The 25,487-nt window shown below is 43.3% G+C and overlaps 2 protein-coding genes across 2 annotated transcripts in view; one reads left to right on the top strand and one right to left on the bottom strand.

Annotated features, from left to right (window-relative positions):
- The window catches only part of LOC126235171 (ankyrin repeat and protein kinase domain-containing protein 1-like), a 29,084-nt gene extending 15,264 nt beyond the window's left edge, over positions 1 to 13,820 (bottom strand). Inside the window, exon 1 of the mRNA XM_049943903.1 lies at positions 13,695 to 13,820. The gene's annotated coding sequence lies outside the window, so the exon portion shown is untranslated. The remainder of the gene's footprint in view (positions 1 to 13,694) is intronic.
- LOC126235170 (uncharacterized) overlaps positions 1 to 25,487 on the top strand; it is a 73,871-nt gene that overhangs the window by 8,626 nt on the left and 39,758 nt on the right. The window contains exons 2-4 of the mRNA XM_049943902.1: positions 1,011 to 1,185; positions 1,555 to 1,691; positions 5,119 to 5,613. Of these exons, the coding sequence (XP_049799859.1) occupies positions 1,011 to 1,185; positions 1,555 to 1,691; positions 5,119 to 5,613 (807 nt within the window). The remainder of the gene's footprint in view (positions 1 to 1,010; positions 1,186 to 1,554; positions 1,692 to 5,118; positions 5,614 to 25,487) is intronic.

Raw genomic sequence — 25,487 nt, 5'->3', positions numbered from 1 at the left:
TACCCACCAATACCTTCTTTTAGTCAAGTTGTGCCACAAATTTCTTTTCTTTCTAATTCTATTCAGTAACTTCTCAGTAGCTACATGATCTACAAATCTAATCTTCAGCATTCTCCTGTAGCACCACATTTCAAAAGCTTCTATTCTCTCCGTGTCTAAGCTATTTATCGTCCATGTTTCACTTCCATACATGGCTACATTCCAAAGAAGTGTCTTCACAAAAGAGTTCCTAACACTTAAACCTATACTCCGTGTTAAAAAATTTCTCTTCTAACATCTGAACGTGGTTTATGAGGCCAGAAAAAGTCAAGCCATGAAGTACACGCAATCAACAAAGTAACGTAAGAATCCACTTAATTTTACATGTTATATCCTAGCCAGTAATGCCACCCGAGCTCGCTGCCAAAAGGTTGGCAGCATCAAAGTCCGGACGCCGTCCGCATAAGCAGCGCCAGCGAGAGAGGAAATCGCCGCAAGTCTGCGCGCGCCACCGCTGTCTTCTGGTTTCTTAAGCGCTGGAGTCGCGAGCGCTAGGACAGTTCTGTATCCGCCGCTCAGTTGTATACTCGCCACCGAATTGTGTACTTGCTAGTCAGTTGTGTGTTCATCGCAGCAGAGTTGTTGTGTGTCGTCAGCCGACGCTGACCTAGCCGCTCCGACTCGAACTAGACAGATTTCTGTAGACACGGAGTTCACTACTGTGTTTCTGTATCTTCGTTAATAAAGATAAGTACCGACTTTTATTTAATCAGAGTGTTTGGGTTTTCATCTTTCTGTTCACTGTTCCAGCGGACCGGACGGCCCGCTATTAAAAGTGTGGCGGTGACTTCGTAAGCCGTTTCTACAGCGAATTGTTTGTCGCTACGAACGCCGCCACAAAACTGGCGACTCGTGTGCAGGGCTGGTTCAACTTGTTTCTGGTTATACTAATTATGGCGATAAAATTTTGGGGGCTGGTTTAATTTGTGTTCACTATGTCTGCCGAATTACAACAGTTGATCTTGTTACAGAGTCAGCAAATACAAAGCCTGGTGGAAGCAATCTCCAAACAAGCGGCTAATCCTCCACCACAAAAGGAACAAGCACAGGCAGCACCACCTTTCCGTGCTTTTGATGCTTCAAGAGAAGAATGGCGAGAATATTTCGCGCAGTTGCAGGCGCACATGACAGTCTACAAAATCACGGGTACTGAGCGGCAGCTTTATTTAATTTCCACTGCAAGCGTGGAAGTCTATCGACTACTTTGTAAGTTGTTCCTGGATTCCAAGCCGGAAGCTTTAGACTATGACGTTGTTGTTAACAAGCTGGCTGAGTATTTCGAGTCGCGAGTTCATGTGGCAGCAGCCAGATTCAAGTTCTTCCGATTAAAGAAACTGCCACATCAATCTAATACACAGTGGTTAACAGATTTACGGGGCCTCACCCGTCAGTGCCGATTTAATTGTGTCTGTGGAGCTTCCTACAGTGATGTCATGTTACGAGACGCTATTACTCAAAACATTGCAGATTCTCGTATTCGTGCTGCTATCTTAAAGTTGCCTGACCCGTCATTAGAGACTGTGATGAACATCATTGAAGCCCAAGATACTTTTGACTATGCTGAGTGTGAGTTAGATCAGCCATGTATTTCTCAAATTGCCTGTGCTAAGCAAGTTATGTCACGCCCGCGGCCCCACCGGCAGAGTCAGACTGTAAACACTAGCCGGCCGCGTCATGTTAAACACATTCGTCAGCCGCGTGTGCAAAATGATAGAGTTAAGTCTTGCCCTAAGTGTGTTCTTGCTCATCCTCGTGAACGTTGCCCGTTAAGAAACGCGGTTTGTCACTTTTGTCAAAGGAAAGGACACATCCAGACTGTTTGTTTGCGTAAACGCAAGAACAATTCTAGTGCTGCCCAGCCCATGGATATTCATGTTCTTCACAGCCAGCCCGCCCAGAAGGTCGCGTTTAAAGACTCTTCCACGGTTCGTGTGGGTAATAAACTTGTTCGCAATAAACCACCCACCCAGCCCTCTGCTATGCGACCCAAGCGTAATTCAAACGCTGTAAAAAGTAATGTACAGACTGCAAGTGAAGCGGGAGTTGTTGTTCCACCCGCCCAACCCACGAGTTGTCGTAAGCAGCGCACACGCGCTAAACGCGCTGATTTTGTGTCTTCCGCTTCCACTGCACCGATCCAGAGACAGTGTAATAAACTATTTGTGAAGCTACGCATCCAGGATAAGACCTTCAATTTTCAATTAGACACTGGTGCGTCTGTGACTCTCATAAATAGTGCTACGTATGCGGCTATCGGCCGCCCTAAACTTTCAGCGGCAAAACATTCTTTGGCTACTTATAGTGGAGAACAAATTCCTGTGTTAGGTGTATGTAGCGTGCCAGCCACATTCCGTGGCAATATAAAAACAGTTTCATTCACAGTGCTCCGCGCTACAGACAGTGTAAACATTTTCGGATTAGACTGTTTTGACTTGTTTGGCCTATCTATCCAAGACAATGTGTTGCAAATTAATCCTGTTGTTGTTCCTCAAGACGGCTTAACCGATTTGTGTAACCAATACAGTGACATATTTAAAGACGAACTAGGTTGTGCTGCGAACTTTGCCGCTCATATTACGTTAAAAGATAATGCTCAGCCTCGATTTTTTCGTGCTCGTCCAGTGCCTCACGCCCTCCGGGCACCTGTAGCAGATGAACTTCGTCATTGGCAAAACAACGGTGTTATTCAACCCGTTTCAGCGAGCCAGTGGGCTTCTCCCTTAGTTATTATAAAGAAACCGTCTGGCAGGTTACGTTTGTGTGCTGATTTTAAGTCGACAGTTAATCCTCAGACTGTCATTGATTCTTTTCCTTTGCCGAGACCGGACGAGCTGATGGATAAGTTAGGGGAAGCTCGTTTCTTTTCCAAAATTGATCTCCGTGAAGCATATTTGCAATTGCCCCTCGACGAGCAATCACAACAGTATTTTGTCATAAACACGTCGTTGGGGTTGTTCCGTTTTCTGCGTTTGCCTTTTGGTTGTGCGTCAGCTCCAGCTGTTTTTCAGCGTTTTTTGTCACAACTTCTGGCTAATGTGCCATCGTGTTGCAACTATTTAGACGATATTGTTGTGTCCGGTCAGACGCCTGCTAAACATTTCCGTAATTTGGAGTGTTTGTTTACAGTGTTGTCTCAGGCAGGCCTACGTTGCAACATCGATAAATGTTCATTTTTCCTTACGGAGATGGAGTATCTGGGACATGTTATTAATGCTCAAGGCATTCATCCCTCCCAGTCACATTTAGCAGCTATTCGTGATTTGCCCGCCCCTCGCAATCTGCATGAATTGCAAGCAGTTCTTGGCAAATTGACATATTATATTAGGTTTATACCGAATGCATCACAGATTGCTGCACTGTTGCATCGTCTCCGCCGTAAGAATGTTCCGTTTGTGTGGTCAGCTGATTGCCAATCAGCCTTTCAGCAGCTTAAAGAGGCTTTATTGAATGATCGTTGTCTGGTCCATTACGACCCTAACAAGCCTCTGGTGTTAGCTTGTGATGCCTCTTCTTTCGGCCTCGGTGCTGTGTTGTCCCACCGAGTCGGTAACACCGAACGTCCTATTGCGTTCGCATTTAAATTGCTAAACAAAGCTCAGTGTAATTATAGCCAATTGGACAAGGAAGCGTTGGCTATTGTGTTCGGTGTCACAAAATTCCATCACTACCTCTATGGTAGACCATTCTATTTAGTAACAGATCACAAGCCCCTGACGTCCCTGTTTCATCCGTCTAAACCAGTTCCTCAGCGGACAGCTCAGAGACTACAACGTTGGGCTCTTTTGTTATCACAATACCAGTATGAGATACTGTATCGCCCTACAGCTCAGCATGCAAACGCTGACGCGCTTTCTAGATTGCCGATTGCTGCGGATGATGTCTTCGATTCCTCTGACGACTCTTGCCATCAGATTGACGCCGATGAGCATCAATCCCTCCGGGATTTTCCGATTGATTATCGTCAGGTGGCACGTGAGACAGCTACGGATCCTCATCTGAGTTTACTATTACGTTTTGTTCAACGTGGTTGGCCGTCCAAGGCAAAGGACATATCGGATCCTGTGGTTCGTCGCTATTATCCGCAACGTCATCTGTTGGCTGTTTCGCACGGAGTTTTGTTGTTACGCACCGAGAATGACCAGCTTCGTGTAGTGGTTCCCCAAGTGCTTCAATCCAAGGTCCTCGACTTGTTGCATCAAGGTCATTGGGGAGTGGTCCGCACCAAGCAGCTTGCCCGCCGTCATTGTACATGGATCGGCATTGATAAGCAGATTACGCAGATGTCTACAGATTGTTCGACGTGTGCCGAACACCAAGCTGCTCCGCCTCAACGCTATTTTGAGTGGGCACGCCCTGCCGGTCCCTGGCAGCGAGTACATATTGATTTCGCTGGTCCATATTGGAATTCTCGTTGGCTCATCGTGATAGATGCATTTAGTAATTTTCCGTTTGTTGTGCCCATGCAGTCTACAACGTCTGCACAAACTATACAGGCGTTGACTTCATTTTTTTGTCTTGAGAGTCTTCCGGAAGTTTTAGTGTCTGACAATGGTCCACAATTTACCACTGCTGAATTTGAAAGTTTTTGTTCCGCCAATGGCATTCGCCATGTTCTTACTCCGCCGTTCCACTCTCAATCGAATGGTGCAGCGGAACGTTTCGTACGCACATTCAAGGATCATATGGACCGCCTTCGTGCTACGCACTCTCGTCAGCAGGCCCTCATCACGTTCCTGTCGTCGTACCGGACCACGCCACGCGACGGCCCTTCGCCTGCGGAGCTTCTCCACGGCCGTCGTCATCGCACCCTACTACGGTTGTTGCACACCCCGGATCGACCCGCCGCTTCTGAGCATCGCACGCGTTTTCAGCGCAACGACGCCGTTTTTTTTCAGAGTTTATCACGGTCGCCGTCGTTGGGAACGTGGTACCGTGATAAGTGTCCAGGGTCGCGGTTTTTATACTGTTCAAGGTGCTACTGGGGTGCACAGGAGGCATCAGAACCAGTTGCGCCGCGCTGGCCGCCCGGATTCTGCCGCTCGTTCTTTGTCCACGGATTTGGTCCGCGGCTGGTTCCAGCCGCGCCTTCCGACTTCGCTGCCGCCCCCAGGGCAGCAGCAGCAGCCGTCGCCGCTACCACGCCGACAGCCCGTCCCGTTGATGCCTCCCGCGGAGCTTCATCCGGGAGCGCCCCAGGTGGTCGCTCCGGCGCCTGCGGTCCCTCTTCAGTCGCCACCGCCTTCGGAGCTGATGGACGTCGACCCCTCAGCCGGGCCACCTTCCCAAGCGGTGGCTGTGCAGCCTGTCCTGCAGCCGCTTTACTTGGGCACCCCCAAGGAGTCTGACACCGCAGCGCCTTGTCCGGCGCCCACTCAGCAGCCGTCGACGCAGCGTCAGGAGACGCTGCCTCTCTTCGTGGGTCCCGACGCCCCGTCGCGTCCAGTACCAGAAGCTGCGCCCGTGGTCACAGGCGTGCACCCTGACCTCGGTTTTCAGTCGGTGTTTCCCGAGGCCCCGCGCAGCCAATGCTGGGGTGCGGACCGGGGACTGCCACCGACAACAGTCTCCGTCCCGGTCTCTTCTGCTACGCCTGCGGCCAGACCCCTCCCCCGCCGTCGACGCTCGCCACGTCATTATTCAACGACGGTGCGGCGATTTGGGGGGGAGGAGTGTTATATCCTAGCCAGTAATGCCACCCGAGCTCGCTGCCAAAAGGTTGGCAGCATCAAAGTCCGGACGCCGTCCGCATAAGCAGCGCCAGCGAGAGAGGAAATCGCCGCAAGTCTGCGCGCGCCACCGCTGGCTTCTGGTTTCTTAAGCGCTGGAGTCGCGAGCGCTAGGACAGTTCTGTATCCGCCGCTCAGTTGTATACTCGCCACCGAATTGTGTACTTGCTAGTCAGTTGTGTGTTCATCGCAGCAGAGTTGTTGTGTGTCGTCAGCCGACGCTGACCTAGCCGCTCCGACTCGAACTAGACAGATTTCTGTAGACACGGAGTTCACTACTGTGTTTCTGTATCTTCGTTAATAAAGATAAGTACCGACTTTTATTTAATCAGAGTGTTTGGGTTTTCATCTTTCTGTTCACTGTTCCAGCGGACCGGACGGCCCGCTATTAAAAGTGTGGCGGTGACTTCGTAAGCCGTTTCTACAGCGAATTGTTTGTCGCTACTAACGCCGCCACAAAATTACAGAACAGGAGTGACCCATGAGGTCTTCAGCTTCCATGTGAAAGCTCGTGGATTACTGCTAAGATTATTGAATTCAGGTGGTACCTTATTGAAAATGGATGCAGCGGTATACTGGACACCTTTCTGCACGAGAGTTACGGAAGTCCGATCAAAATGCAGATCGGATTTCTGCAGAATATTAACTGAGTGAAAGCTGCTTATTATTGGGAATAAGCTAATATTGTTAACAGGAAATGACAGTAACTAATATACATATTGAGAGGCCAGTGTCAAAAAAAATAAAAAAGAAATAAAAAAGAAACAGACTAGTAAACAGGGATCACAAGAGGTTCGCGAACGTCCACCACTTCATTCCCGAACCGTCAGTTTCTGAGCCAAAAATATCCTTTTACAATGGGAAAAGTTACCCCAAAATATAATACCATAGACATAAGCGAATGAAAATAAGCAAAGTAGACGATCACTTACTTCAGATACCGTTCGAATAACAAAGAAATGCAGCATGAAGTCTTTGAACGAGATCATGAACGTGGGCATTCCACGACCGTTTACTATCTGTCTGGACACCTATATATCTAAGCTGTTCAGCTTCACTAATCACATGCCCATCCTCGGTTTTGTTGAATTGTGTTAGAAACTGTAAAAACTGAGACTTAATGTGATTTAGCGATAGTATATTTTCTACAAGGCATGAACTTGGATCATGAACTGCACCATTTGAAACCGAGCCAATGTAGCACACAATATGCTTTACTACCATCTGTCATCAGCAGAAAAAGACATTTTAGTGCTACCCACAATACTAGAGGGCATATCATTTATACACACATAAAAAAATGTTTCGCTTCACCGCGGTTCCGAGAGTTCCAGAACCTGTACAGAAAATTGGAATAGAGATCAACATAAACATCATTTTCGCCCTTTTTATTGCCCATGAAAACCACTAATTGCATGTTGTACCACCATATAGCGAGACCTTCAGAGGTTGAGGTCCAGACTGCTGTACACATCGGCACCTCTGACACCCAGTAGAACGTCCTCTTGCACTAATGCATGCCTGTATTCGTCGTGGCATACTATCCACAAGTACATTAACGCACTGTTGGTCCAGATTGTTCCACTCCTCAACGGCGATTCAGCGTAGATCCCTCAAGTGGTTGGTGGGTCACGTCGTAGATAAACTGCCCTATTCAAATGGTTCAAATGGCTCTGAGCACTATGGGACTCAACATCTGAGGTCATCAATCCCCTAGAACTTAGAACTACTTAAACTTAACTAACCTAAGTACATCACACACATCCATGCCAGAGGCAGGATTTGAACCTGCGACTGTAGCGGTCGCGCGGATCCAGACTGAAGCGCCTTGAGCCGCTCGGCCACACTGGCCGGCAAACTGCCCTTTTCAATCTATCCCAGGCATGTTCGATAGGGTTCATGTCTGGAGAACATGCTGGCCACTCTAGTCGATCTATGTCGTTATCCTGAAAGAAGTCATTCATAAGATGTGCACGATGTGGGCGCGAATTGTCGTCCATGAAGACGAATGCCTCGACAATATGATGCCGATATGGTTGCACTATCGGTCAGAGGATGGCATTCACGTATCGTACAGCAGTGCCGGCGCCTTCCTTGACTGCCAGCGGCGTACGTTGGCCTCACATAATGCCACCCCAAAACAGCAGGGACCTTGCTGCACTCACTGGACAGTGTGTCTAAGGCATTCAGCCTGACCGGGTTACCTCTAGTTGAAGGCATATGCGACACTCATATGTGAAGAAAACGTGAGTCAATCCTGAACGGTCCATCCAGCATGTTGTTGGACCCTCTGTAACGCGCTGCATGGTGTCGTGGTTGCAAAGATGCAACTCGCCATGGACGTCAGGGGTGAAGCTGCGCATCATGCAGCCTAAGGCACACAGTTTGAGCCGTAACATGACGTCCTGCGGCTGCGCGAAAAGCATTATTCAACAGGGTGGCGTCGCTGTCAGGAGTCCTCCGAGCCATAATGAGTAGGTAGCAGTCATCCACTGCAATAGTAGCCCTTGGGAGGGCTGAACGAGGCATGTCATCGACAGTTCCTGTCTCTCCGTCTCACTCCATGTTCGAACAACATCGCTTTGGTTCACTCGGAGACGCCTGCACACTTCACTTGTTGAGAGCCCTTCTTGGCACAAAGTAAAAATGCGAACCGCGGTATTGACTGCCTAGTCATGGTTAAATTACAGACAATGCGAGTCATGTACCTCCTTCCTTGTGGAATGACTGGAACCGATCGGTTGTCGGACTCCCTCCGTCTAATAGGCGCTGCTCAAGCATTGTTGTTTACATCTTTGAGCGGGTTTAGTGACATCTCTGAACAGTCAACGTCTATCTTCAGGAGTTCAGGGAAATGGGATGACGCAATTTTTTTTGGTGTGTGTATAAATAAGGAACAGGAGTAGCCTCAACACTGATCCCTGGGTTAGCCCCCTTTGACCATACCCCATTCAGGCCCCACATCACAATCCTTCTCAACAATGTGAATAACGATCTTTTGCTGTCTGTCGTTAAAGTAAGAGGTGAACCAATTGTGAGCTATTCCCCATATTCTGCAATGGTCCAACTTCTGAAGCAGTATTTTGTTATTATCACAGTCAAACGCTGTAGTTAAATCAAAATATATGCCCAGCGATCTAAACCTTTCGTTTAACCCGTGTCCGCAGCTCGTGGTCGTGCGGTAGCGTTCTCGCTTCCCGCGCCCGGGTTCCCGGGTTCGATTCCCGGCGGAGTCAGGTATTTTCTCTGCCTCGTGATGACTGGGTGTTGTGTGCTGTCCGTAGGTTAGTTAGGTTTAAGTAGTTCTAAGTTCTAGGGGACTGATGACCATGGATGTTAAGTCCCATAGTGCTTAGAGCCATTTGAACCATTTTGTTTAACCCGTCCAGTACCTCACATAGATAAGAGTATGTAAAATTTTCAGTTTTTAAACGACTTCTAAAGCCGAACTGTACATTTGATAGCAAATTATGTGATATAAAATGATCAATTTTGCTTACAGCCTTTTCAGTAAATTTAACGAACACTGATGGCATAGAAATAGGTCTAAAATTGTCTAAATTATCCCTTTATCCATCTTTATATAGAGGCTTTACTACTGACTACTTTAATCGTTCCGGAAACTGGCCATTTCTAAATGAAAAATTACAAATATGGCGAAGTACAGGGCTAACATGTGGAACACAGTACTTTAGTATTCTGCTAGGCACTCCATCATATCCATGAGATTTCTTAGTCTTCAGTGATTTAATCATTGACTCAGTCTCCTCCTCCTCTGTACCTCAGAGTAGTATTTTGGGCATCAATCTCGGAAAGACATTTGTGAAGAGAGTTATGTGATTCCCCGCAGAAACTAAATTTTTATTTAATTCACCAGCAAAGCTCAGAAAATGATTGATAAATACTGTACATATATCTGATTTATCAGTAACAGAAATATTTTTACCGCGAACTGACTGTATCGTCGACCTTGGGCTGCTGACCAAACACCTCCTTCTCAACTGACCATATGGTTTTAATTTTATCCTGTGAATTAGCTATTCTATTTACGTACCACATACTCTTTGCCTTCCTAACAACGTTTTTAAGCACCTTACAATACTGTTTGTAATGTGCTACTATAGCTTGATTGTGACTACTTTAACGCTTTGATATAATTCCCATTTTGTTCTACATGAAATCCTTATCCCATTAGCAATCCACCCAGGCAGCCTTTTACTGTTAGTGCCCAGCTTAGAAAGTTCTAATGGAAAGAAACTCTCGAAGAGCTTAAGAAAATGTCTTAAGGAAAGTATTATATTTATCATCTATGTTACCGGCACCATAAACGTCCTGACACTCTTGTTCCTCGATGAGGTTTAAAAAGCTCTCTGTTGCCGTTGGATTAACTTTCTTACATAGTTTGTAATTATATGTGATATCTGTTTGAGTACAAAAGTCTTTTAGTATTAGAATTTGGGCATCATGGTCTGAAAGGCCATTCACCCTTTTACTAACAGAATGCCCATCTAGTAATGAAGAATGAATAAAAATATTGTCTATGGCTGTCTTACTGTTCCCCTGCACGCTAGTTGGAAAAAATACAGTCTGCACCAGATCATATGAATTTAAGAGATCTATAAACATTGTTTTTCTTGCACAATCATAAACAAAATTATTATTGAAGTCACCACATATAATTAATTTCCGGTGCTTCCTATAAATTGAATCAAGAACCCTCTCTAACTTGAGCAGTACTGCTCTGATGTCAGAGTTAGGGGCCCTATAAGCAGTAACAATTAGAAGTTTAGTTTCACTAAATTCAACTGCCCCTGTACAACATTCAAAAATTTGTTCATTGCAGTGCCGTGATACGTCTATGGACTCAAATGGAATACTGTTTTTTACGTACATGGCCACTCCCCCACCCTGCAAGTACCTCCTTGAAAAATAGCCAACTAATCTGTATCCTGGTAAAGAAAGCCGCTGAATTGTAAAATTATTTAAGTGGTGCTCTGATATACCAGTAATTTCACAGTCAAAATCTATAATCAGTTCACCAACTTTATCTCTAATACCTCTTACATTTGATGAAATACGCTAATTCCTCCTCTACTTGGAAACACGACGTCCTCTGAAGGTGATTCCTTAGTTGGAGGGACTTTCTTTAAGCAGGTATACCTATCAGGTGACTTCAATTTAAAAAGGTGCAGCTTTAACACCAACTACTACAGGAACTTTTCCATGAGTCATCCCACCACCATCACCTACTAAACTGTCACCTATAAGCTTTGTCAGCCTCCCCTTCCTATACCAACTGAGGTGCAGATCATGCCTAGTGAAATCTGATATACTGTTAGACTCAACTGGCACCACTGCAATGTGACCCGTGCCTTATACCATCAGTGCCTTTTCCAGCCCCATGTTAACGCATCTAGCAGCGGCCTTAAGATGAGGCCGATCATGAAGCTGAAACAGTTGCACGGTATGCACATTAGCGCCACCAGTTTGAGTAGCTATCTTTACCAGGTCACCACCTACATCATATTTCCCGTCCCTATCAAGACTGCTCCCTGCTCCACACACTATCACTACCTGATCATCCTCCGTAAAATTCCTACAGAACTCCCCCATGCTGTCAGTCACCTGAGCCAACCCTGCACTAGGCTTCACAGTGCTGGTAACCTGGGGCTCACTTCCCAACACTTCTTGCAACTGCTGGCCCACACCTCTACCGTGGGAACTACCTAGCAGCAGAACCTTCTTCTTTCTGTTTCACTTTGCAACTGACTTAGGTCTCCTAACTGCTGAGGACTGCTGCATGTTTCCTACACCTACAACTACAAGTGGCTCCTCTCCACTCAACTCTGACAGTTGGTCAAATCTATTGCATATGCGCAAAGTACGACTATATGAACACCTCCTCCTCCTAGCCGCCTTCTTGCCATAATTTTACAGTTACCAAAAAAAAAAAGTAAACGTCTACGTTACGTAAGTTCAGGTACATCAATAGAGCTATTTATAGAACTAGAAATAGCATCTAGAAATTCTGTCTCTCCTACTAAGAGAGCAACAACTTTTATTAATACTACTAAACCACAACTAACACCAGTACCAACAAAACTTCACAAAAATTTACTAGCTAAAACAAAAAATTCTAGTGGAGACTGGAACACTCAACGAAGTTAAAACAGTGGATGAAACTTTTACTGAAATATTTCACTAAAACCAACAGGAAACGTCAGCTGAAAACTAAAGCACGAATTTTCTAAGCGACTTCAACGCACAGAGCGAACGTTTCCAGAAGTTTATTAAATCGTTATTTCACCACAAACAACACGAAACACCGTTGAAAACTATTACACTTAATAACGGCATAACAGTGCACAAACAACTTTGTCAGCACTTAGATTTATAACCTCTACAGCTGCAACCGCACGGCGCGAAGTATAAACACACTGCCTGACGTAAGCACACTCACAATTTATGATTGACACACGGCAGTGGTGTGGAGCATCTCAACCACTGCTTCCCTTTCACACCGCTCAACTCTTGTAACTGTCGTCCGGTTTCTGTACAAGATGTAAATAACCTACCTCAGATGTCTTGTATCTTATATGCTTCCTTATTTCTTTTCTATGTTTAACTAACTCATAATTTTCCCTCTTTTGCCCTTAATTTTTGTTGCGCACTTTGCTATAACTATTAGATATTCATCCCCCCCTCCTCCCCCAACAAATAATGGGCTTTATAACCTATCACAGAACTACGAGTTGTGCTTTTCTTAGTGCATACCTCTGAAACACATATTCACACACTTCTTACGTTGTTTTTACCTCGCGAAAACGGGGCAAATTATATTTCACTACCCGCTGCCAGGTTACTGTTTAGGCCATTCGTGTTTCTGTCGTTTAGTGTTTTCATTTCTTTGTGAAATTAAAACTCGGTATTCTACGCCACCACCGGAAAACTTTTAAAGAATTTGTTGTGGCGGTTTCTGTTTCTTCTTATATTCGCGCTATAATAATCATTGACCTTACTTGTCTTTATGAGCACATTAGCAGCTCAAGAGCACAAGTGTCTCTGTAGCTCATATAGCTCATTATTAGCGACTATTGGTCGAATACTGTATAGTGAAAAAATATTAATGTACGTCTTGGCCGGAGGTCTTTCCTATCCTTTTGTCGGCAGAGCAGCACTGGATCTTCCGCTACGAGTTAGATACATTGTGTAACTCCAAGTAATAACTGTGAGACAGTTGCTGCTCTTATTTACTTGTTTCGTCATTTATGGTTTTTGGGATTTCCTGTCATAGTTCTTAACATTATTTTCTGCCTAACGTTTCGTTCCATGTTACGGTAGACACTGTCGGATGCTACAGAGATAACTGTTCAAATCCTATGATGCTTAACAGGTAATGGTTACTTGCAAGATTTTACCGCAGTGCACCTTATGTACTTCTATTTATTTATATACTTCTGTTTATTTAAATAAGGGATTCCAGAATTCGATAACTAGAATAATAGTGAACTACTTGTTAAGTTGTTAGTTTAAAAATCTAAGGAATTTAAACAAATAAATGTATGTTTCAATGTCATTTATGACAGCACTCAGAGTCGATTTAAAACTGAACTATTTTTATATTTCAGCAATATTGACAAAGTCAAGTCACTCTTAATCCGTATATTCCTTAGCAAAATTATCTTTTCATGCTATTGATAATGAATTTGCAGTCTCTATTTCGCCAGTTACAGTTGTACATGCAGACATACTCTTGCGTCAAAATGTGTATATAGATGTTTGACTTAACCTGCATTAATTGGCCGAATTTTTAAAGTTGTCTCGCAGAGCACTGCAGAGGTACAAATTTGTCTGATTATTGTAGTATCACTACCTAGGCAGAGAGACATATTAGCTCTCCGGACGAAGTAAGGAACAGATTATACTTACTGTGTGCAAAGGTAATTCTCTTCTAATACGCCTCTGCGATCCCGCAACCAACACGCACAACTCTTTCTTTAAAACATCAGCAACAACTGAAAACTAAATACGTAATTAATTCGGCGGCCTCGTAAGTAGACTGCTGAGGTTTGTTGCGACCGTCAGCTTAAATAGAAGTGTTTGATAAGATAAGTGAGTGCAGATAGCGTTATGTTTGCTACACGTAATCTTTATTGCCACTGCGTCGCTGTTTTATTGATTTACAGTTACTATTTCCCCTTGCTTATTCGTAATGGGTTGTCATAAATAGCGTTAAACGGTCTGTTTCATATTAAGACAGTACAAAATCGTTCAAATGGCTCTGAGCACTATGGGACTTAACCTCTGAGGTCATCAGTCCCCTAGAACTTAGAATTACTTAAACCTAACTAACCTAAGGACATCACACACATCCATGCCCGAGGCAGGATTCGAACCTGCGACCGGAGCGGTCGCGCGGTTCCAGACTGTAGCGCCTAGAAACGCTCGGCCACCCAGGCCGGCTAAGACAGTACATCTCATGAAATAAATCAAAACAGCTTCATTGTGGGACACAATCATATTTTATTGCTTGAGGAACAAGCAGAAATTAATGAAGAGCGTTATGTTGATTCGGAGTGCCTAAAGGATATCTAAAAAATAATACTAAATTTCCCACTTAACCTCAGTATTAGTAACATCAAAACCAACAAACACTTCAAAATAACTCAGTAATTACCCACATTAACATTTACATGTCCTGTTTCATATATGAATCGGAAGAATCTGTAGAAACAGACTTCATGTAGTAATCGAAAGAAGCTGTAGAATAAAGTTTCAGTACAATGTTCCCTCAAACAACAATATGGTTTGAACAGATGTGTTGGCCTGGAGCCTGATACGAAAAATATTAAAAGTTGGATTAACATTTGAAGAAATTCTACGAAAAGTCACGGAGTGGACAAAGAATTCACTTCCAGCAAAACTATTCGCCTTTCTTATTAAATAGCTGACGATTTGGATGGAAACTGCGACAACTGATTTACAATGCTTTTAGAAATTTTCACTTGCTAATAGTGTCCAATTACAATGTTTTAAAAGCTGTAAACCACCAGGTTGCACTTTCCATGCACATCATTCGCTTTTTAATAACAGCGGCAGTGTTCAGCATCCAGAAGACAAACTTTATTTCTATATGATTAATGGTTTCTATTGAAACCACCGTTTCTGTGTCCAAGCATGGAATATACGCAAATTCGTACTAATCGAACGAATGTTCAAGACACAGCAGGCATACAGTCTTAAGCTGCATGACTATTGATTGATATGTAAGACAAGAAGTGTATCATGGTATGAAAACTAGTAAAAGCAGATATCTGGTGCGTATAAGAGAGTACTTATCCTTCGATATTGTCTAGCATCCTATTGGTATTGCTATTACCAAAACTATTTTGAGAACTGTTGAAAATTATCTCTTCATCATGTATTTGCGCTCCCATCATAGTGGTGTTTCGTACTTAATGTAACAGCATTCGGTGTTCAAACCATTTAATTAGCTTGACACCACCACAGAATTTAAAATATAAACTAAAGCACAAATTTGTTAATAATGATTTGTCTTAGCTGATACTCTTGATTTTACAGCTTCGAGTTTTCTGAAACTGTTGCAACAACTCAAGAACAAAATATTTTTGTTGTAAGCATATTTTGACTCTGAAAACGTCTTCAAAAACATATTGTCAATGAGGTAAATTCGGGACTGTGAGGAGCCAGGGAAAATAGTTTACACTGCCGCTCAACTTGTAGCTGAATAGCTTATTTTATCCTAAACGGTTTGTTTAAGGCCATTAAAATTAATGATTCCATTAGCATTAAAGGCGAAATCAAGTGAAACGACATCACGTTCATTGGTAGAGATAATAATTTAGCTAGCTGTTAGAACTTTCTAGGTCTACGGACTACGTACTTCCACACAAGTAATGTGCGTCGCGTCTTCTGGTCAATGTTTACATCTAGCGAAGTACTTTGCACACATTGTGGTTTTCATTATACAGGATGAATATTAAGAAAACATACGAACTGCATCTGTAAAGGAGGCAAAAATGTCCTACAAAAATGTGTCCGGAAATGGACAGTGTACGTACGACAACAAATCACCCTGGAACACTTAGAGCCTCATCGCAGCCGCGTTACATCATATATTTAAACTACCCTCCAAGGGATTGCAGGTGATAAGGATAATAGCGGTTGTAATGCTGGGTACACGTAATCATACTTTGTCTTACACCATGTGGGCCGACCGAGGTGGCCGAGCGGTTCTAGGAGCTTCAGTCTGGAACCGCGCAACCGCTACGGTCGCTGGTTCGAATCCTGCCTCGGGCATGGATGTGTGTGATGTCCTTAGGTTAGTTAGGTTTAAGTAGTTCTAAGTTCTAGGGGACTGATGACCTCAGATGTTTAGTCCCATAGTGCTCAGAGCCATTTGAACCATTTTTGAACACCATGTGGCTTGTACCAGAGTTCGCCCCAATACCCTGTAGAACCCGGTCCTCCAAATCTGGTGCACGCATAGTTCGGCACCTCCCTGCACGTTCGTCTATCTAAAAGGACCCATGATCACACAAACGCCCAAAAAGGGCTTGAAATGTTGCGTGATGTGGCGGTGTCTGTGGGTGTACTTGTTTTGGTATAGCCATACTGCCTCTCGACTGTTTCCACACACAAACACCATCCCGGCTTGCTTCTGACATGAACACCGGACCATTCTGCTGCTTACAGTACTCTTCGTCAATCACACAGCATGCAACACACAAGGAATACAAGGCATGTGGTCAGAGGAACTGCCATTCATCAGCATCGTCTAAAGTGGCAACGACGCATTTCCGGACACACGTCCATAGGACCTGTTTTCCTCCATTTCCAGCCAGGAATCCGTCCCTGCAGTTTGTTGGTTTTATTAATGTTCACCCTGTATCGTATACATGTAGGCATTCTACAATCTCTTTTCAAGAAAACTTCCTGACAGTGCATTCTTCTTTCTTCAGTGAACCAATACCTGTTATTTAGACTGTTTCAGTTTCAGTTTCGAAAGCTACAGATATTATGCAGTAATAATATTAATTGCAAATTCAGCATGTGTTGTCAGATTTGATTAACACTGGAACTGCATTTGACGTATTCTATTATTACTTAAAAATAAGAAGTACTTCTTTTGTTATAGTTCTGCTCCTGTAACTCTTTAATTTCAATTTTCTCTAAAGAGCAAGGTAGTAGATGCAAAATAAGCTATTACATAGTAACGGTATGCAAACAGTTCAGTATACGGTGTTCCGATCCGCCGACTTCAGGGGTCGTAATCCGACAGAGTGACTGAGATATTTGGTTTGAGAGAGAGGGGTGAATCACGCCGTGGAGTGCAGGAGTCAGCAACACGTCCTTATATTTAGAAATACGTAGACCACATTCAGGAATTTCTTCTTCGCCAGAAGATGATGGGTACGAAACTTATCGAAACGTTGCGACAAGACGACGGCACCACTCGACTGATAACCCGAGAAGAATTCATCAGCCATCAGTAGAATACGCCGTGAAAGACTGCAGTCGCATACACATTCAGGGGGTGTCACGGCATGATGCTGTGTAGTATCCGTAACTTGGAATTTTGAGGGCTTATCAGTTGATCAACAACAAAGGCCTGCACAGTAGTTGTTTTCATTAATACTTTCTTGTCACACAGTTCCATATCATGTGCTCCAAACCAAATATTTAAGAGCAAAGCGATTATCACGCTACAGAGAGCGATTCTAACCTAAAACGAGAGCGTGTCAGGCCACGACAACAGTTGGTAGAAATTCACATAGGAGAACTCCAATAGAAAGGAAGCTGGCGTGCAACGCCCGTTGCCTATCGTACACTCTTGAAGTTTTAATACAGCAACAGTTACCTCCTATATTTTTGGTAAAAATAAATATGCTCTGGGTCTATGGCGATTAAGCTACATATCTTACAAACTCTATAGCACAGTGTTGTGCAGCTTGACCCTTGCGCTACACGTTTAGTGTGCTTGGTTGCTGCGCGGAGTGGCCGCGTGGCTTGAGACACCATGTCACGGACTGCTTGACCCCTTCCACCAGAGGGTCGAGTCCTCTCTCAAGCATGTGTGTGTGTGTTTTGCTGTTACCATAAGTTAGTTTAAGTAGTGTGTAAGTCTGGGGACCGATGACCTCAGCAAGTTCGGTCCCTTAGGAATTTACACAGATTTGAACATTGTGCTTGGTTGTAACTATTCATTTAATACTTCATTTCCAGTTGGCAGTATCAAACCTTCACAGGTGCCAATTTATTTACTTTTATACTTAGATAATAAAATATATTGGTAATTCTGACACTAACCATGCAGAACAATGTATGACGATATTATGGGCAGTCCAATAAAAATGGCAAAATGATTTGTGCGACGGAAAGTTATTATCTTGAAAGTGAGATGTCAACTTGGTTCAAGTAGTCACGTTGGTTTCATCCAAATCCTTTAAGTGATCATCCAGTTCCGAAAGTCGTTACCCACGTTGTCACGAAAAACTGCAGCATTTTAGGACGCTACGTCTTTATGCTGCGGTTTAGTTTGTAAAGTCGCTCTAGTACACCAAGTACTGTGCAGTTCCTGTTTCTGTTATTACATGACAATTGATAAGAAAAGGCTACTTGCAGCTAAAACAGAACAGAGTGACAATTTTCCCTGGACTACAGAACATGGGCCTCATTCTTGGAAAGACAGAATATTTTTCTTCCATTTCACGCAACGGCTTATCCTCTTTTTCTTCGCGGAATTCGGAGACCCAGTGGTTTACTCGAGCATGTAACTCTTCTGCCAGCGACGAAAGATAGTTCAGACACTTGTGTACGGATTCCAGATTTATAACAAGTGTTCACCATCATCAACCAATCGACATTCATGTCAGATAAAGGAATTCGTAAGACTTCTCTATGCATTACGGTGTGCACCTAAGCATATATCCATGTTGCGCCTGTAAATTTTGTAATGTAATCTGCCAACCTTCTATTGTGTCCTTTTCACAATTTTTTCTTATCTGTTAGAAACAAGAAAAACGCTTGAAATACCTAACATTCATTTGCCCGACAACATGTTTGTCCACATCCATTTAATTTTCACTACAGTCAGAGCTATGCATTTCATTCCATCCTGTTTTCTGATCCTCTTATTATTTTCGTTTCTCTCCTGCTGCTTGAGTCATCAGTCTACTGACCTATTTCATGCGGCTCACCACGAGTTTCTCTCTAGCGCCAACCTGTTCATCTCAAGAGTGGCACCTACTCCTAATGTCCTCAATTATTTGTTGGACACATTCCAATCTCTGTCTTCCCCTGTATTTTTTACTCTCTACTGCTCCCTTTAGTTCAGGAATTCACTCTTATGCTTGTGATAGTTCGCTTTGTATGTTCTATTTGCTTCGTTCATCATGTTATTTTACTTCCAAGATAGTAGTATTTCTTCGTATACTTCGTGGTCACCAATTGTGATGTTAAGTTTAGCGCTAATTTCCTTTCGACTACTTCCCATTACTTTCATCTTTTTACGATTTATTCTCAGTCCGTATTTCGTACTTACTAGACAGTTCGTTCCATTCAATAGACCCTGTAATTCTTTTTCACTTTCGCTGACAATAACAATATTATCTGCAATTCCTATCGTAAACAACCTTTCATCTTGAATTTTAATCCCATTTTTGAAACTGTCTCAGTTTTTCATTGTTTCTTCGATGCATAAATTGCGGGGTAGCGGTGAAAGACTGCATCCCTACTTTACACAATTTTTAACTCGAACAATTTTTTCTTGGTTCTTCTACAGATTGTGTATCACCCGTCTTTCCTTATAGCTTTCCCGTATTTTTCTCAGAATTTCAAACATGTTGCGTTATTTTACATTGTCGAACGCTTTACCCAGGTCGACAGATACTCTGAAGAAGCCTTGATTTTTCTTAAATATTGCATTGGACAGGCACAAGTGGAAGAGGCTCATAGAATAGGCGTATGGTCGATAAGGCCCTTGCCACATGTAAAGTAAAGTAAAAGTAAATAGCTTCCACTATCAGTAGCAATGTCAGAACTGTCTATAGAGTGCCGTTATCTCCCGAAAGCCAAGTTGACGGCCATCTAACAAATCCTCAATTCAGTTTTCTATTCTTCTGTACGTTATTATGGCCAGATACTTGATTACATAAGCTGTTAAAATTATTATGCAATATTTCTCGCATTTTCGATCTTCAGGATTTGAGGATGATATTTTTCCGAAGTCTGACGATATGTCTCCAGATTCATACATTCTGCAACCCAAGATGAATATAGTTTGATTGCCACTGCTCCTACTGATTTGAGAAATTCCAAAGGAATGTCATATATCCCTTCTGCCTTATTTGATCCCAGGTCTTCCAAAGCTCTATTAAACTCTGATTCTAATCTCCTTTATATCTTCCATGTCTACGCCAGTTTCTTTCCCTGTCACCTCATCAAGACAACTCGTGGCCCGCGCAGAGGCCTTCAGTGTCGAGAAGAGGGTCATACCTAGGAACACGAATGTTTTTCGGTCGGTACTTCGTTCTAGTTACTGATTTTAGAATCATACGAAGGAATGCGCACGAGAGACCACCATAAGCAGTTTTCGCCATTTCGTACGATTTCTATAAAACGTAGATAGTTAAGCAATACTTCATCGGTCGTGAACCACCTTGTACCTTGAAACAGATGTAGGTCTGTTACCACAGAACAAGTGATAATTTCAAACGGACTCGGATTCCTTTATGCCTTAACAATTTTACCTATCTTGAAAATGGAAATTTGTGTTAGTTTCCAATAACTTTAGCTTCAAAATGCATTTAACTTTTAACTGTGGTTTTGATAATACTTCACTTTAATTCGCTAACTGCTTATTGGTTTGTTGTAACAGGTATACGATTAAATATAGTGCTGAGAAGATTTCCTCTATTGCAACGCTTTTAAATTTGAATAGAATATTTCTCCCTGGGTACCTAACAACGTTGTACCTTCAAGTGTTTTTTCACATTTGGAAAAATCTTAAGTTTTCGGAGTAATTTTTGTAATTTCAGAAAACCAATATCATAAGTAAAGCGAAGGTTGCCGAAGTAAATTATGTTCAACTGACGTGTCCTGCTTCATAATTTCCTGTGTTTAAGGATCAAGAGACTTTGTCTAGGACCGTTAACAATCGTTTTGTTGCATGGAAGCTCCGTGACTGATTGATTTCAGTTCTCAGTTTCTAACTAACCCGATGGAATTTACCTATAATGTATACATTTTCGATACACCACCACGACTTGAATGGATGCCTTTTTTCTAGAGGGTTGGTCGTACAGATTTTACTGAAACAGACAAGTTATTTTTCGATATCCACAAATCCCCAATCACTGTTTCTTTCTATAAATTCGTTCACGACTCGAAAATAATCCGTCACGCAATAGCCTTTTCTACAGCCATCTTCATCATTCGTCCGGTTGAAATCCTAAGTTTCTTTTTTCACATGCGTGATGATAATTTATAATAAGGTTTTCTATGTTAGTCACTTTTTTACGAATAACTCAAATACACCACCTATTCACGTTGGCGAACGAGATGTAATGAATTACAGAACCTTCCTGAGAGCGGATAGAATAGCAGCAGCACGTATAAGTTGCGGAATCGTTCAAGAAATGCCAGCGCAATTGGGCTTAACACACAGTGTTTACTGGAGACAGGTTTCTCGTTTTGTCATAGATCAATAGTGAGCTAACCAGACTATTTCACCTTATTCGTTTTCATTTCTGTGGTTTAGCTGGCACGTTTACTAAGTGATGTCACATCAATCATCGTAAGAGTGCACGCAGGCGTATGGTGATTCTGTTGTTCTCCTACACACGTCAGAAGTAAAGTAATTGCCAGGTTTATCAGATTACGGCCTACTTCGCTTGTCCACAAGGTGACCTTTCCTCCATCGACGCTTTCCAGCGATAGTAACTATGGGGGAAGCAAGTGTGTGTGTGTGTGTGTGTGTGTGTGTGTGTGTGTGTGTGTGTCTGTGTGTGTGTGAGGGGAGGAGGTGGGAGAGGTAATCGATAAACGCAGCCCGGAAGCCTGGCTTAGTCACTACTGATCGATAGATATTTCTGTAAATGGACCTGATAGCACACAATCCTTACTTCAGAAAATTACTGTGAAAATTTAACATAAGAACGAAATCTTTGCTGACGGCATGGTTATATAGAACATTTACGGACTTCTTGCCCTGTCAGTTCAGGGTAAGACCTCGAGCTTTCGACGATTATCTCCATCGTCCTCGCCAGGAGCAACTGACTGTCATAACGGCCGCTTGAGTAACCATATACAAGTACAGCCCAAAGACGGCGTCTGAGTGGTCGGTACTTACGTAATGCTGTAGCAGATGGTGTCAATGTCTGAACCGGTGGCGCCACCGCTTCCGTAGTAGCGTAAACACTGAGACGATTATCTCTGCCTCTTCTCTGCATCGATGATGATGATGATGATGTTTGGTTTGTGGGGCGCTTAACAGCGCCCGTACAAAATCCCAATTTTTACACAATCCATTATTTTTCACAGTCCAATATAGCCACTGTCACGAATGATGATGATGGTGAAATGATGAGGACAACTCAAACACCCAGTCCCCGGGCACAGAAAATCCCCAACCCGGCCGGGAATCGAAACCGGGTCCCCGTGATCCAAAGGCAGCAACGCTAGCCACTAGAACACGAGCTGATGACCTCTGCTCCGAGAACTCGCTTCCACGCACCGCTGAGATTATATCTGCTGTCATCGTCGAAGTTCTTCTCCCACACCTGCAGATTTCTCCAATTCTCGATTTTAAATATGCCGTTAATGTCCTGCAAAGCGATCGGAAACGGTACGGATGGACTGAATGATATAATTACTTCCTCATTCACAAGGTATATTATAAATCCTAGAGATCCTGAGGATCAGATTGTGCTTAACAGGGCGTAGCATTACCTTTATCTTCTTAGCAAATCTCTTCCGCCTTTACAGATTTCTGTCCATTTTGATGGATCTATCGTCGTATACAGGAAGGAATACAGTCAGTGGCTAATCATGATAATGTTCAACATTTTCACGTTTCCTTTCTCGGAGAATGCTGACTACATATCACGTGAACCGTAGACGATATTCCTGAACACGTAATTCAGACTATTAGTTTCGGTATCCAAGAGTCCTCGTCGGAAACAGTTTTTGCTCTTAGCACCAATATGTTTACAACTGCTCTCTTCTGGACTGGATGATGAAAACTTTGGACGGTAAAACGTAAATCCATGTGCGTCGGCTTGAGGTACGCTGAGTTGTCGAGACGATATTTTTGTCAGCCCTGATGTTTTCTCACTATTTACAAACGTTCCTGTGCAGGAGGGGTTGGCTTGGGTTCTTTGGGGGAAAAGACCAAACGGCGAGGTCACCGGTCTCATAGGATTAGGGAAGGGCGGAGAAGGAAGTCGGCCGCGCCCTTTCAAAGGAACCATCCCAGCATTTGCCTGGAGCGATTTAGGGAAATGACGGAAAACCTAAATCAGGATGACCGGACGCGGGATTGAACCATCGTCCTGCTGAATGCAAGTCCAGTGTGCTAAGCAATGCGCCACCTCGCTCGCTCCTGTGCAGGACATATTGAAACTATAGACAGAGCATTTTTCTCCAAAAACGATGAACACCAGCTACTTCTTCTGTGGCCGTAAATTTTATGAAATGACGGATGGAATGGCTTTGGGTTCTCCGTTGTCTCCAACAGTGGCCAACGTTTTTATAACCATTCAGAGAAGCGTGCATTGAATTTTGCTCCATTTCGTCCATCTTCATTTTATCGTTATGTTGACTACATGTTTATGGTCTAGACACACGGCGTCGCATCCAAACATCCAGTTCATTGTCGAGACTGAGAAAGAAGGAATGCTACTATTTTTAGATGTTTTGGTACAACGAAAGCCGGATGGATGCCTCGGCCACTCAGTGTACCGCAAGTCAATACACACTGATTTATGTCTTAGGGCCCAGAATTTTCACCATCCAGGCCAGAAGAGAGCAATTGTAGATACATTCGTAGACAGAGAAAAAACTGTTTCTCGCGAAGATCACTTGGATTCCGAAATTAACCATCTGAAGTACGGTTTCCGAAAGAACGGTTATGGTTCACGTGATATGAAGCAAGCGTTCTCCAAGAAAGGGAAACGTGCAAACGTTTAACATTCACGTGATGAGCCACCGACTACATTCCTTCCTTTCTGCGGCACTCCATCCAGGAAAATAGGCAGAATCCTGGGAAGATGAGGTCTAAGACCCTATTTTCTGACTTTCCAAGAAGATGAAGGAGATCCTACGCCCTGTTATAGACAGTCTCATCCTCAGGATCCCTGGGATTTACAACATCATAAATCCCATGTGAGTGCAGAATCAGTTACATCGGTCAGACCATCCGCGCCATTTCTGACCGCTGTGCAGAACATCAAGAATTATTAAAAATCGAGAACTGGAGAAATCTGCCGCTGTTGAGCACAGCCTCACAAACACATATAAAATACTGTTTGATGAAATGAAAGTTTTGTTCCAGAGTCCTACATAATGGGATTCTGTAATTGAAAAGGCTGTAGAAAAGTGCGAGACGAACTTCAACCGCGACAGCTGATATAATCTTAGGAGTGCATGGAAGAGCACTCTCGATGCAGAGAAGGAGCAGAGACATTCGTCGCAACGTTTATGCTGGTAAGGGAGGGGTGGCGCCACCAGCGCAGACGTTGACACCATCTCGGGCAGCGTTACGTAATTACTGATCAATCAGAAACCGTGTATGAGCTACATAACGCCACCTTAACAGCAGGCATGACAATTAATTGCTGCTGACGATGACGATAAGGTAATCCTCGAAATGTGAATGAACGTAGAAGTGATGCAAAATAAATAAATAAATAAAAGTATTGTCGTAAGTTATTTACCTTCGTTATTTACATTACATACCTTGAACAATGTTTTAACAACGTAAGCATAATATGCTCACGGGACAAAATGTTAGTCACCTTCTTATGAGAACACACTGGTTATTTTAGAGCACTGTAGATGGTACCTGGTAGTCCCCTGACCGTCCATCGCTACGATACGCTGTTGGTCTGTAATATTTGCCAGTATGATAATCGGTATCAGAGCAGTAAGACTGGCCGACATGGAGACGTGATAGAATGGTAGAAGGGAGCTATCGAGTTTGCATGTGCCTACGACCACAACCTGAATAAAGTTGCGCGATTTGTTGCTGTAGCAATTTGGAGTGTCCAACGTCTCTACAGGGTATGCTGTAGAAGTCACAGCCACGTAAAACAGCGAAAACAGTGGTCGCAAGAAGGTCTTAACCGACCGGAAATGAGACTCATGCTTCGTCAACGGCAAATGGTTTCAATCTCATAGGAGGTGCTGCTTTCCTTAAGTGTATGTCTATCTCAACGACTTCCCGAGCGAAACACCTCGAAAAGAACTGTATTCAGTGAATACTTGGAGTCGGTACCTCGCAAAATAAATAAATATATATATAAATAAATAACAACTAAAAAAATATAAAAAATTTTTAAAAAATGCTTGCAGCGGAGCGGTACAGGGAGCTCCACTTCTTCATTGGGCCAAATAACACAGACATCTGACAGTAGCTGTCTGAAAATGTGTAGTGTGGTCCGACGAGTCGAGATTTAGCCTCTTTTCAAATTATGCAAGGCT

This window comes from Schistocerca nitens, chromosome 2 (assembly GCF_023898315.1).
Source record: "Schistocerca nitens isolate TAMUIC-IGC-003100 chromosome 2, iqSchNite1.1, whole genome shotgun sequence".
NCBI classification, from domain to species: Eukaryota; Metazoa; Arthropoda; class Insecta; order Orthoptera; family Acrididae; genus Schistocerca; species Schistocerca nitens.
The sequence above is the reverse complement of the archived record's forward strand: the minus strand, read 5'-3'. Positions and strand labels throughout refer to the sequence as shown.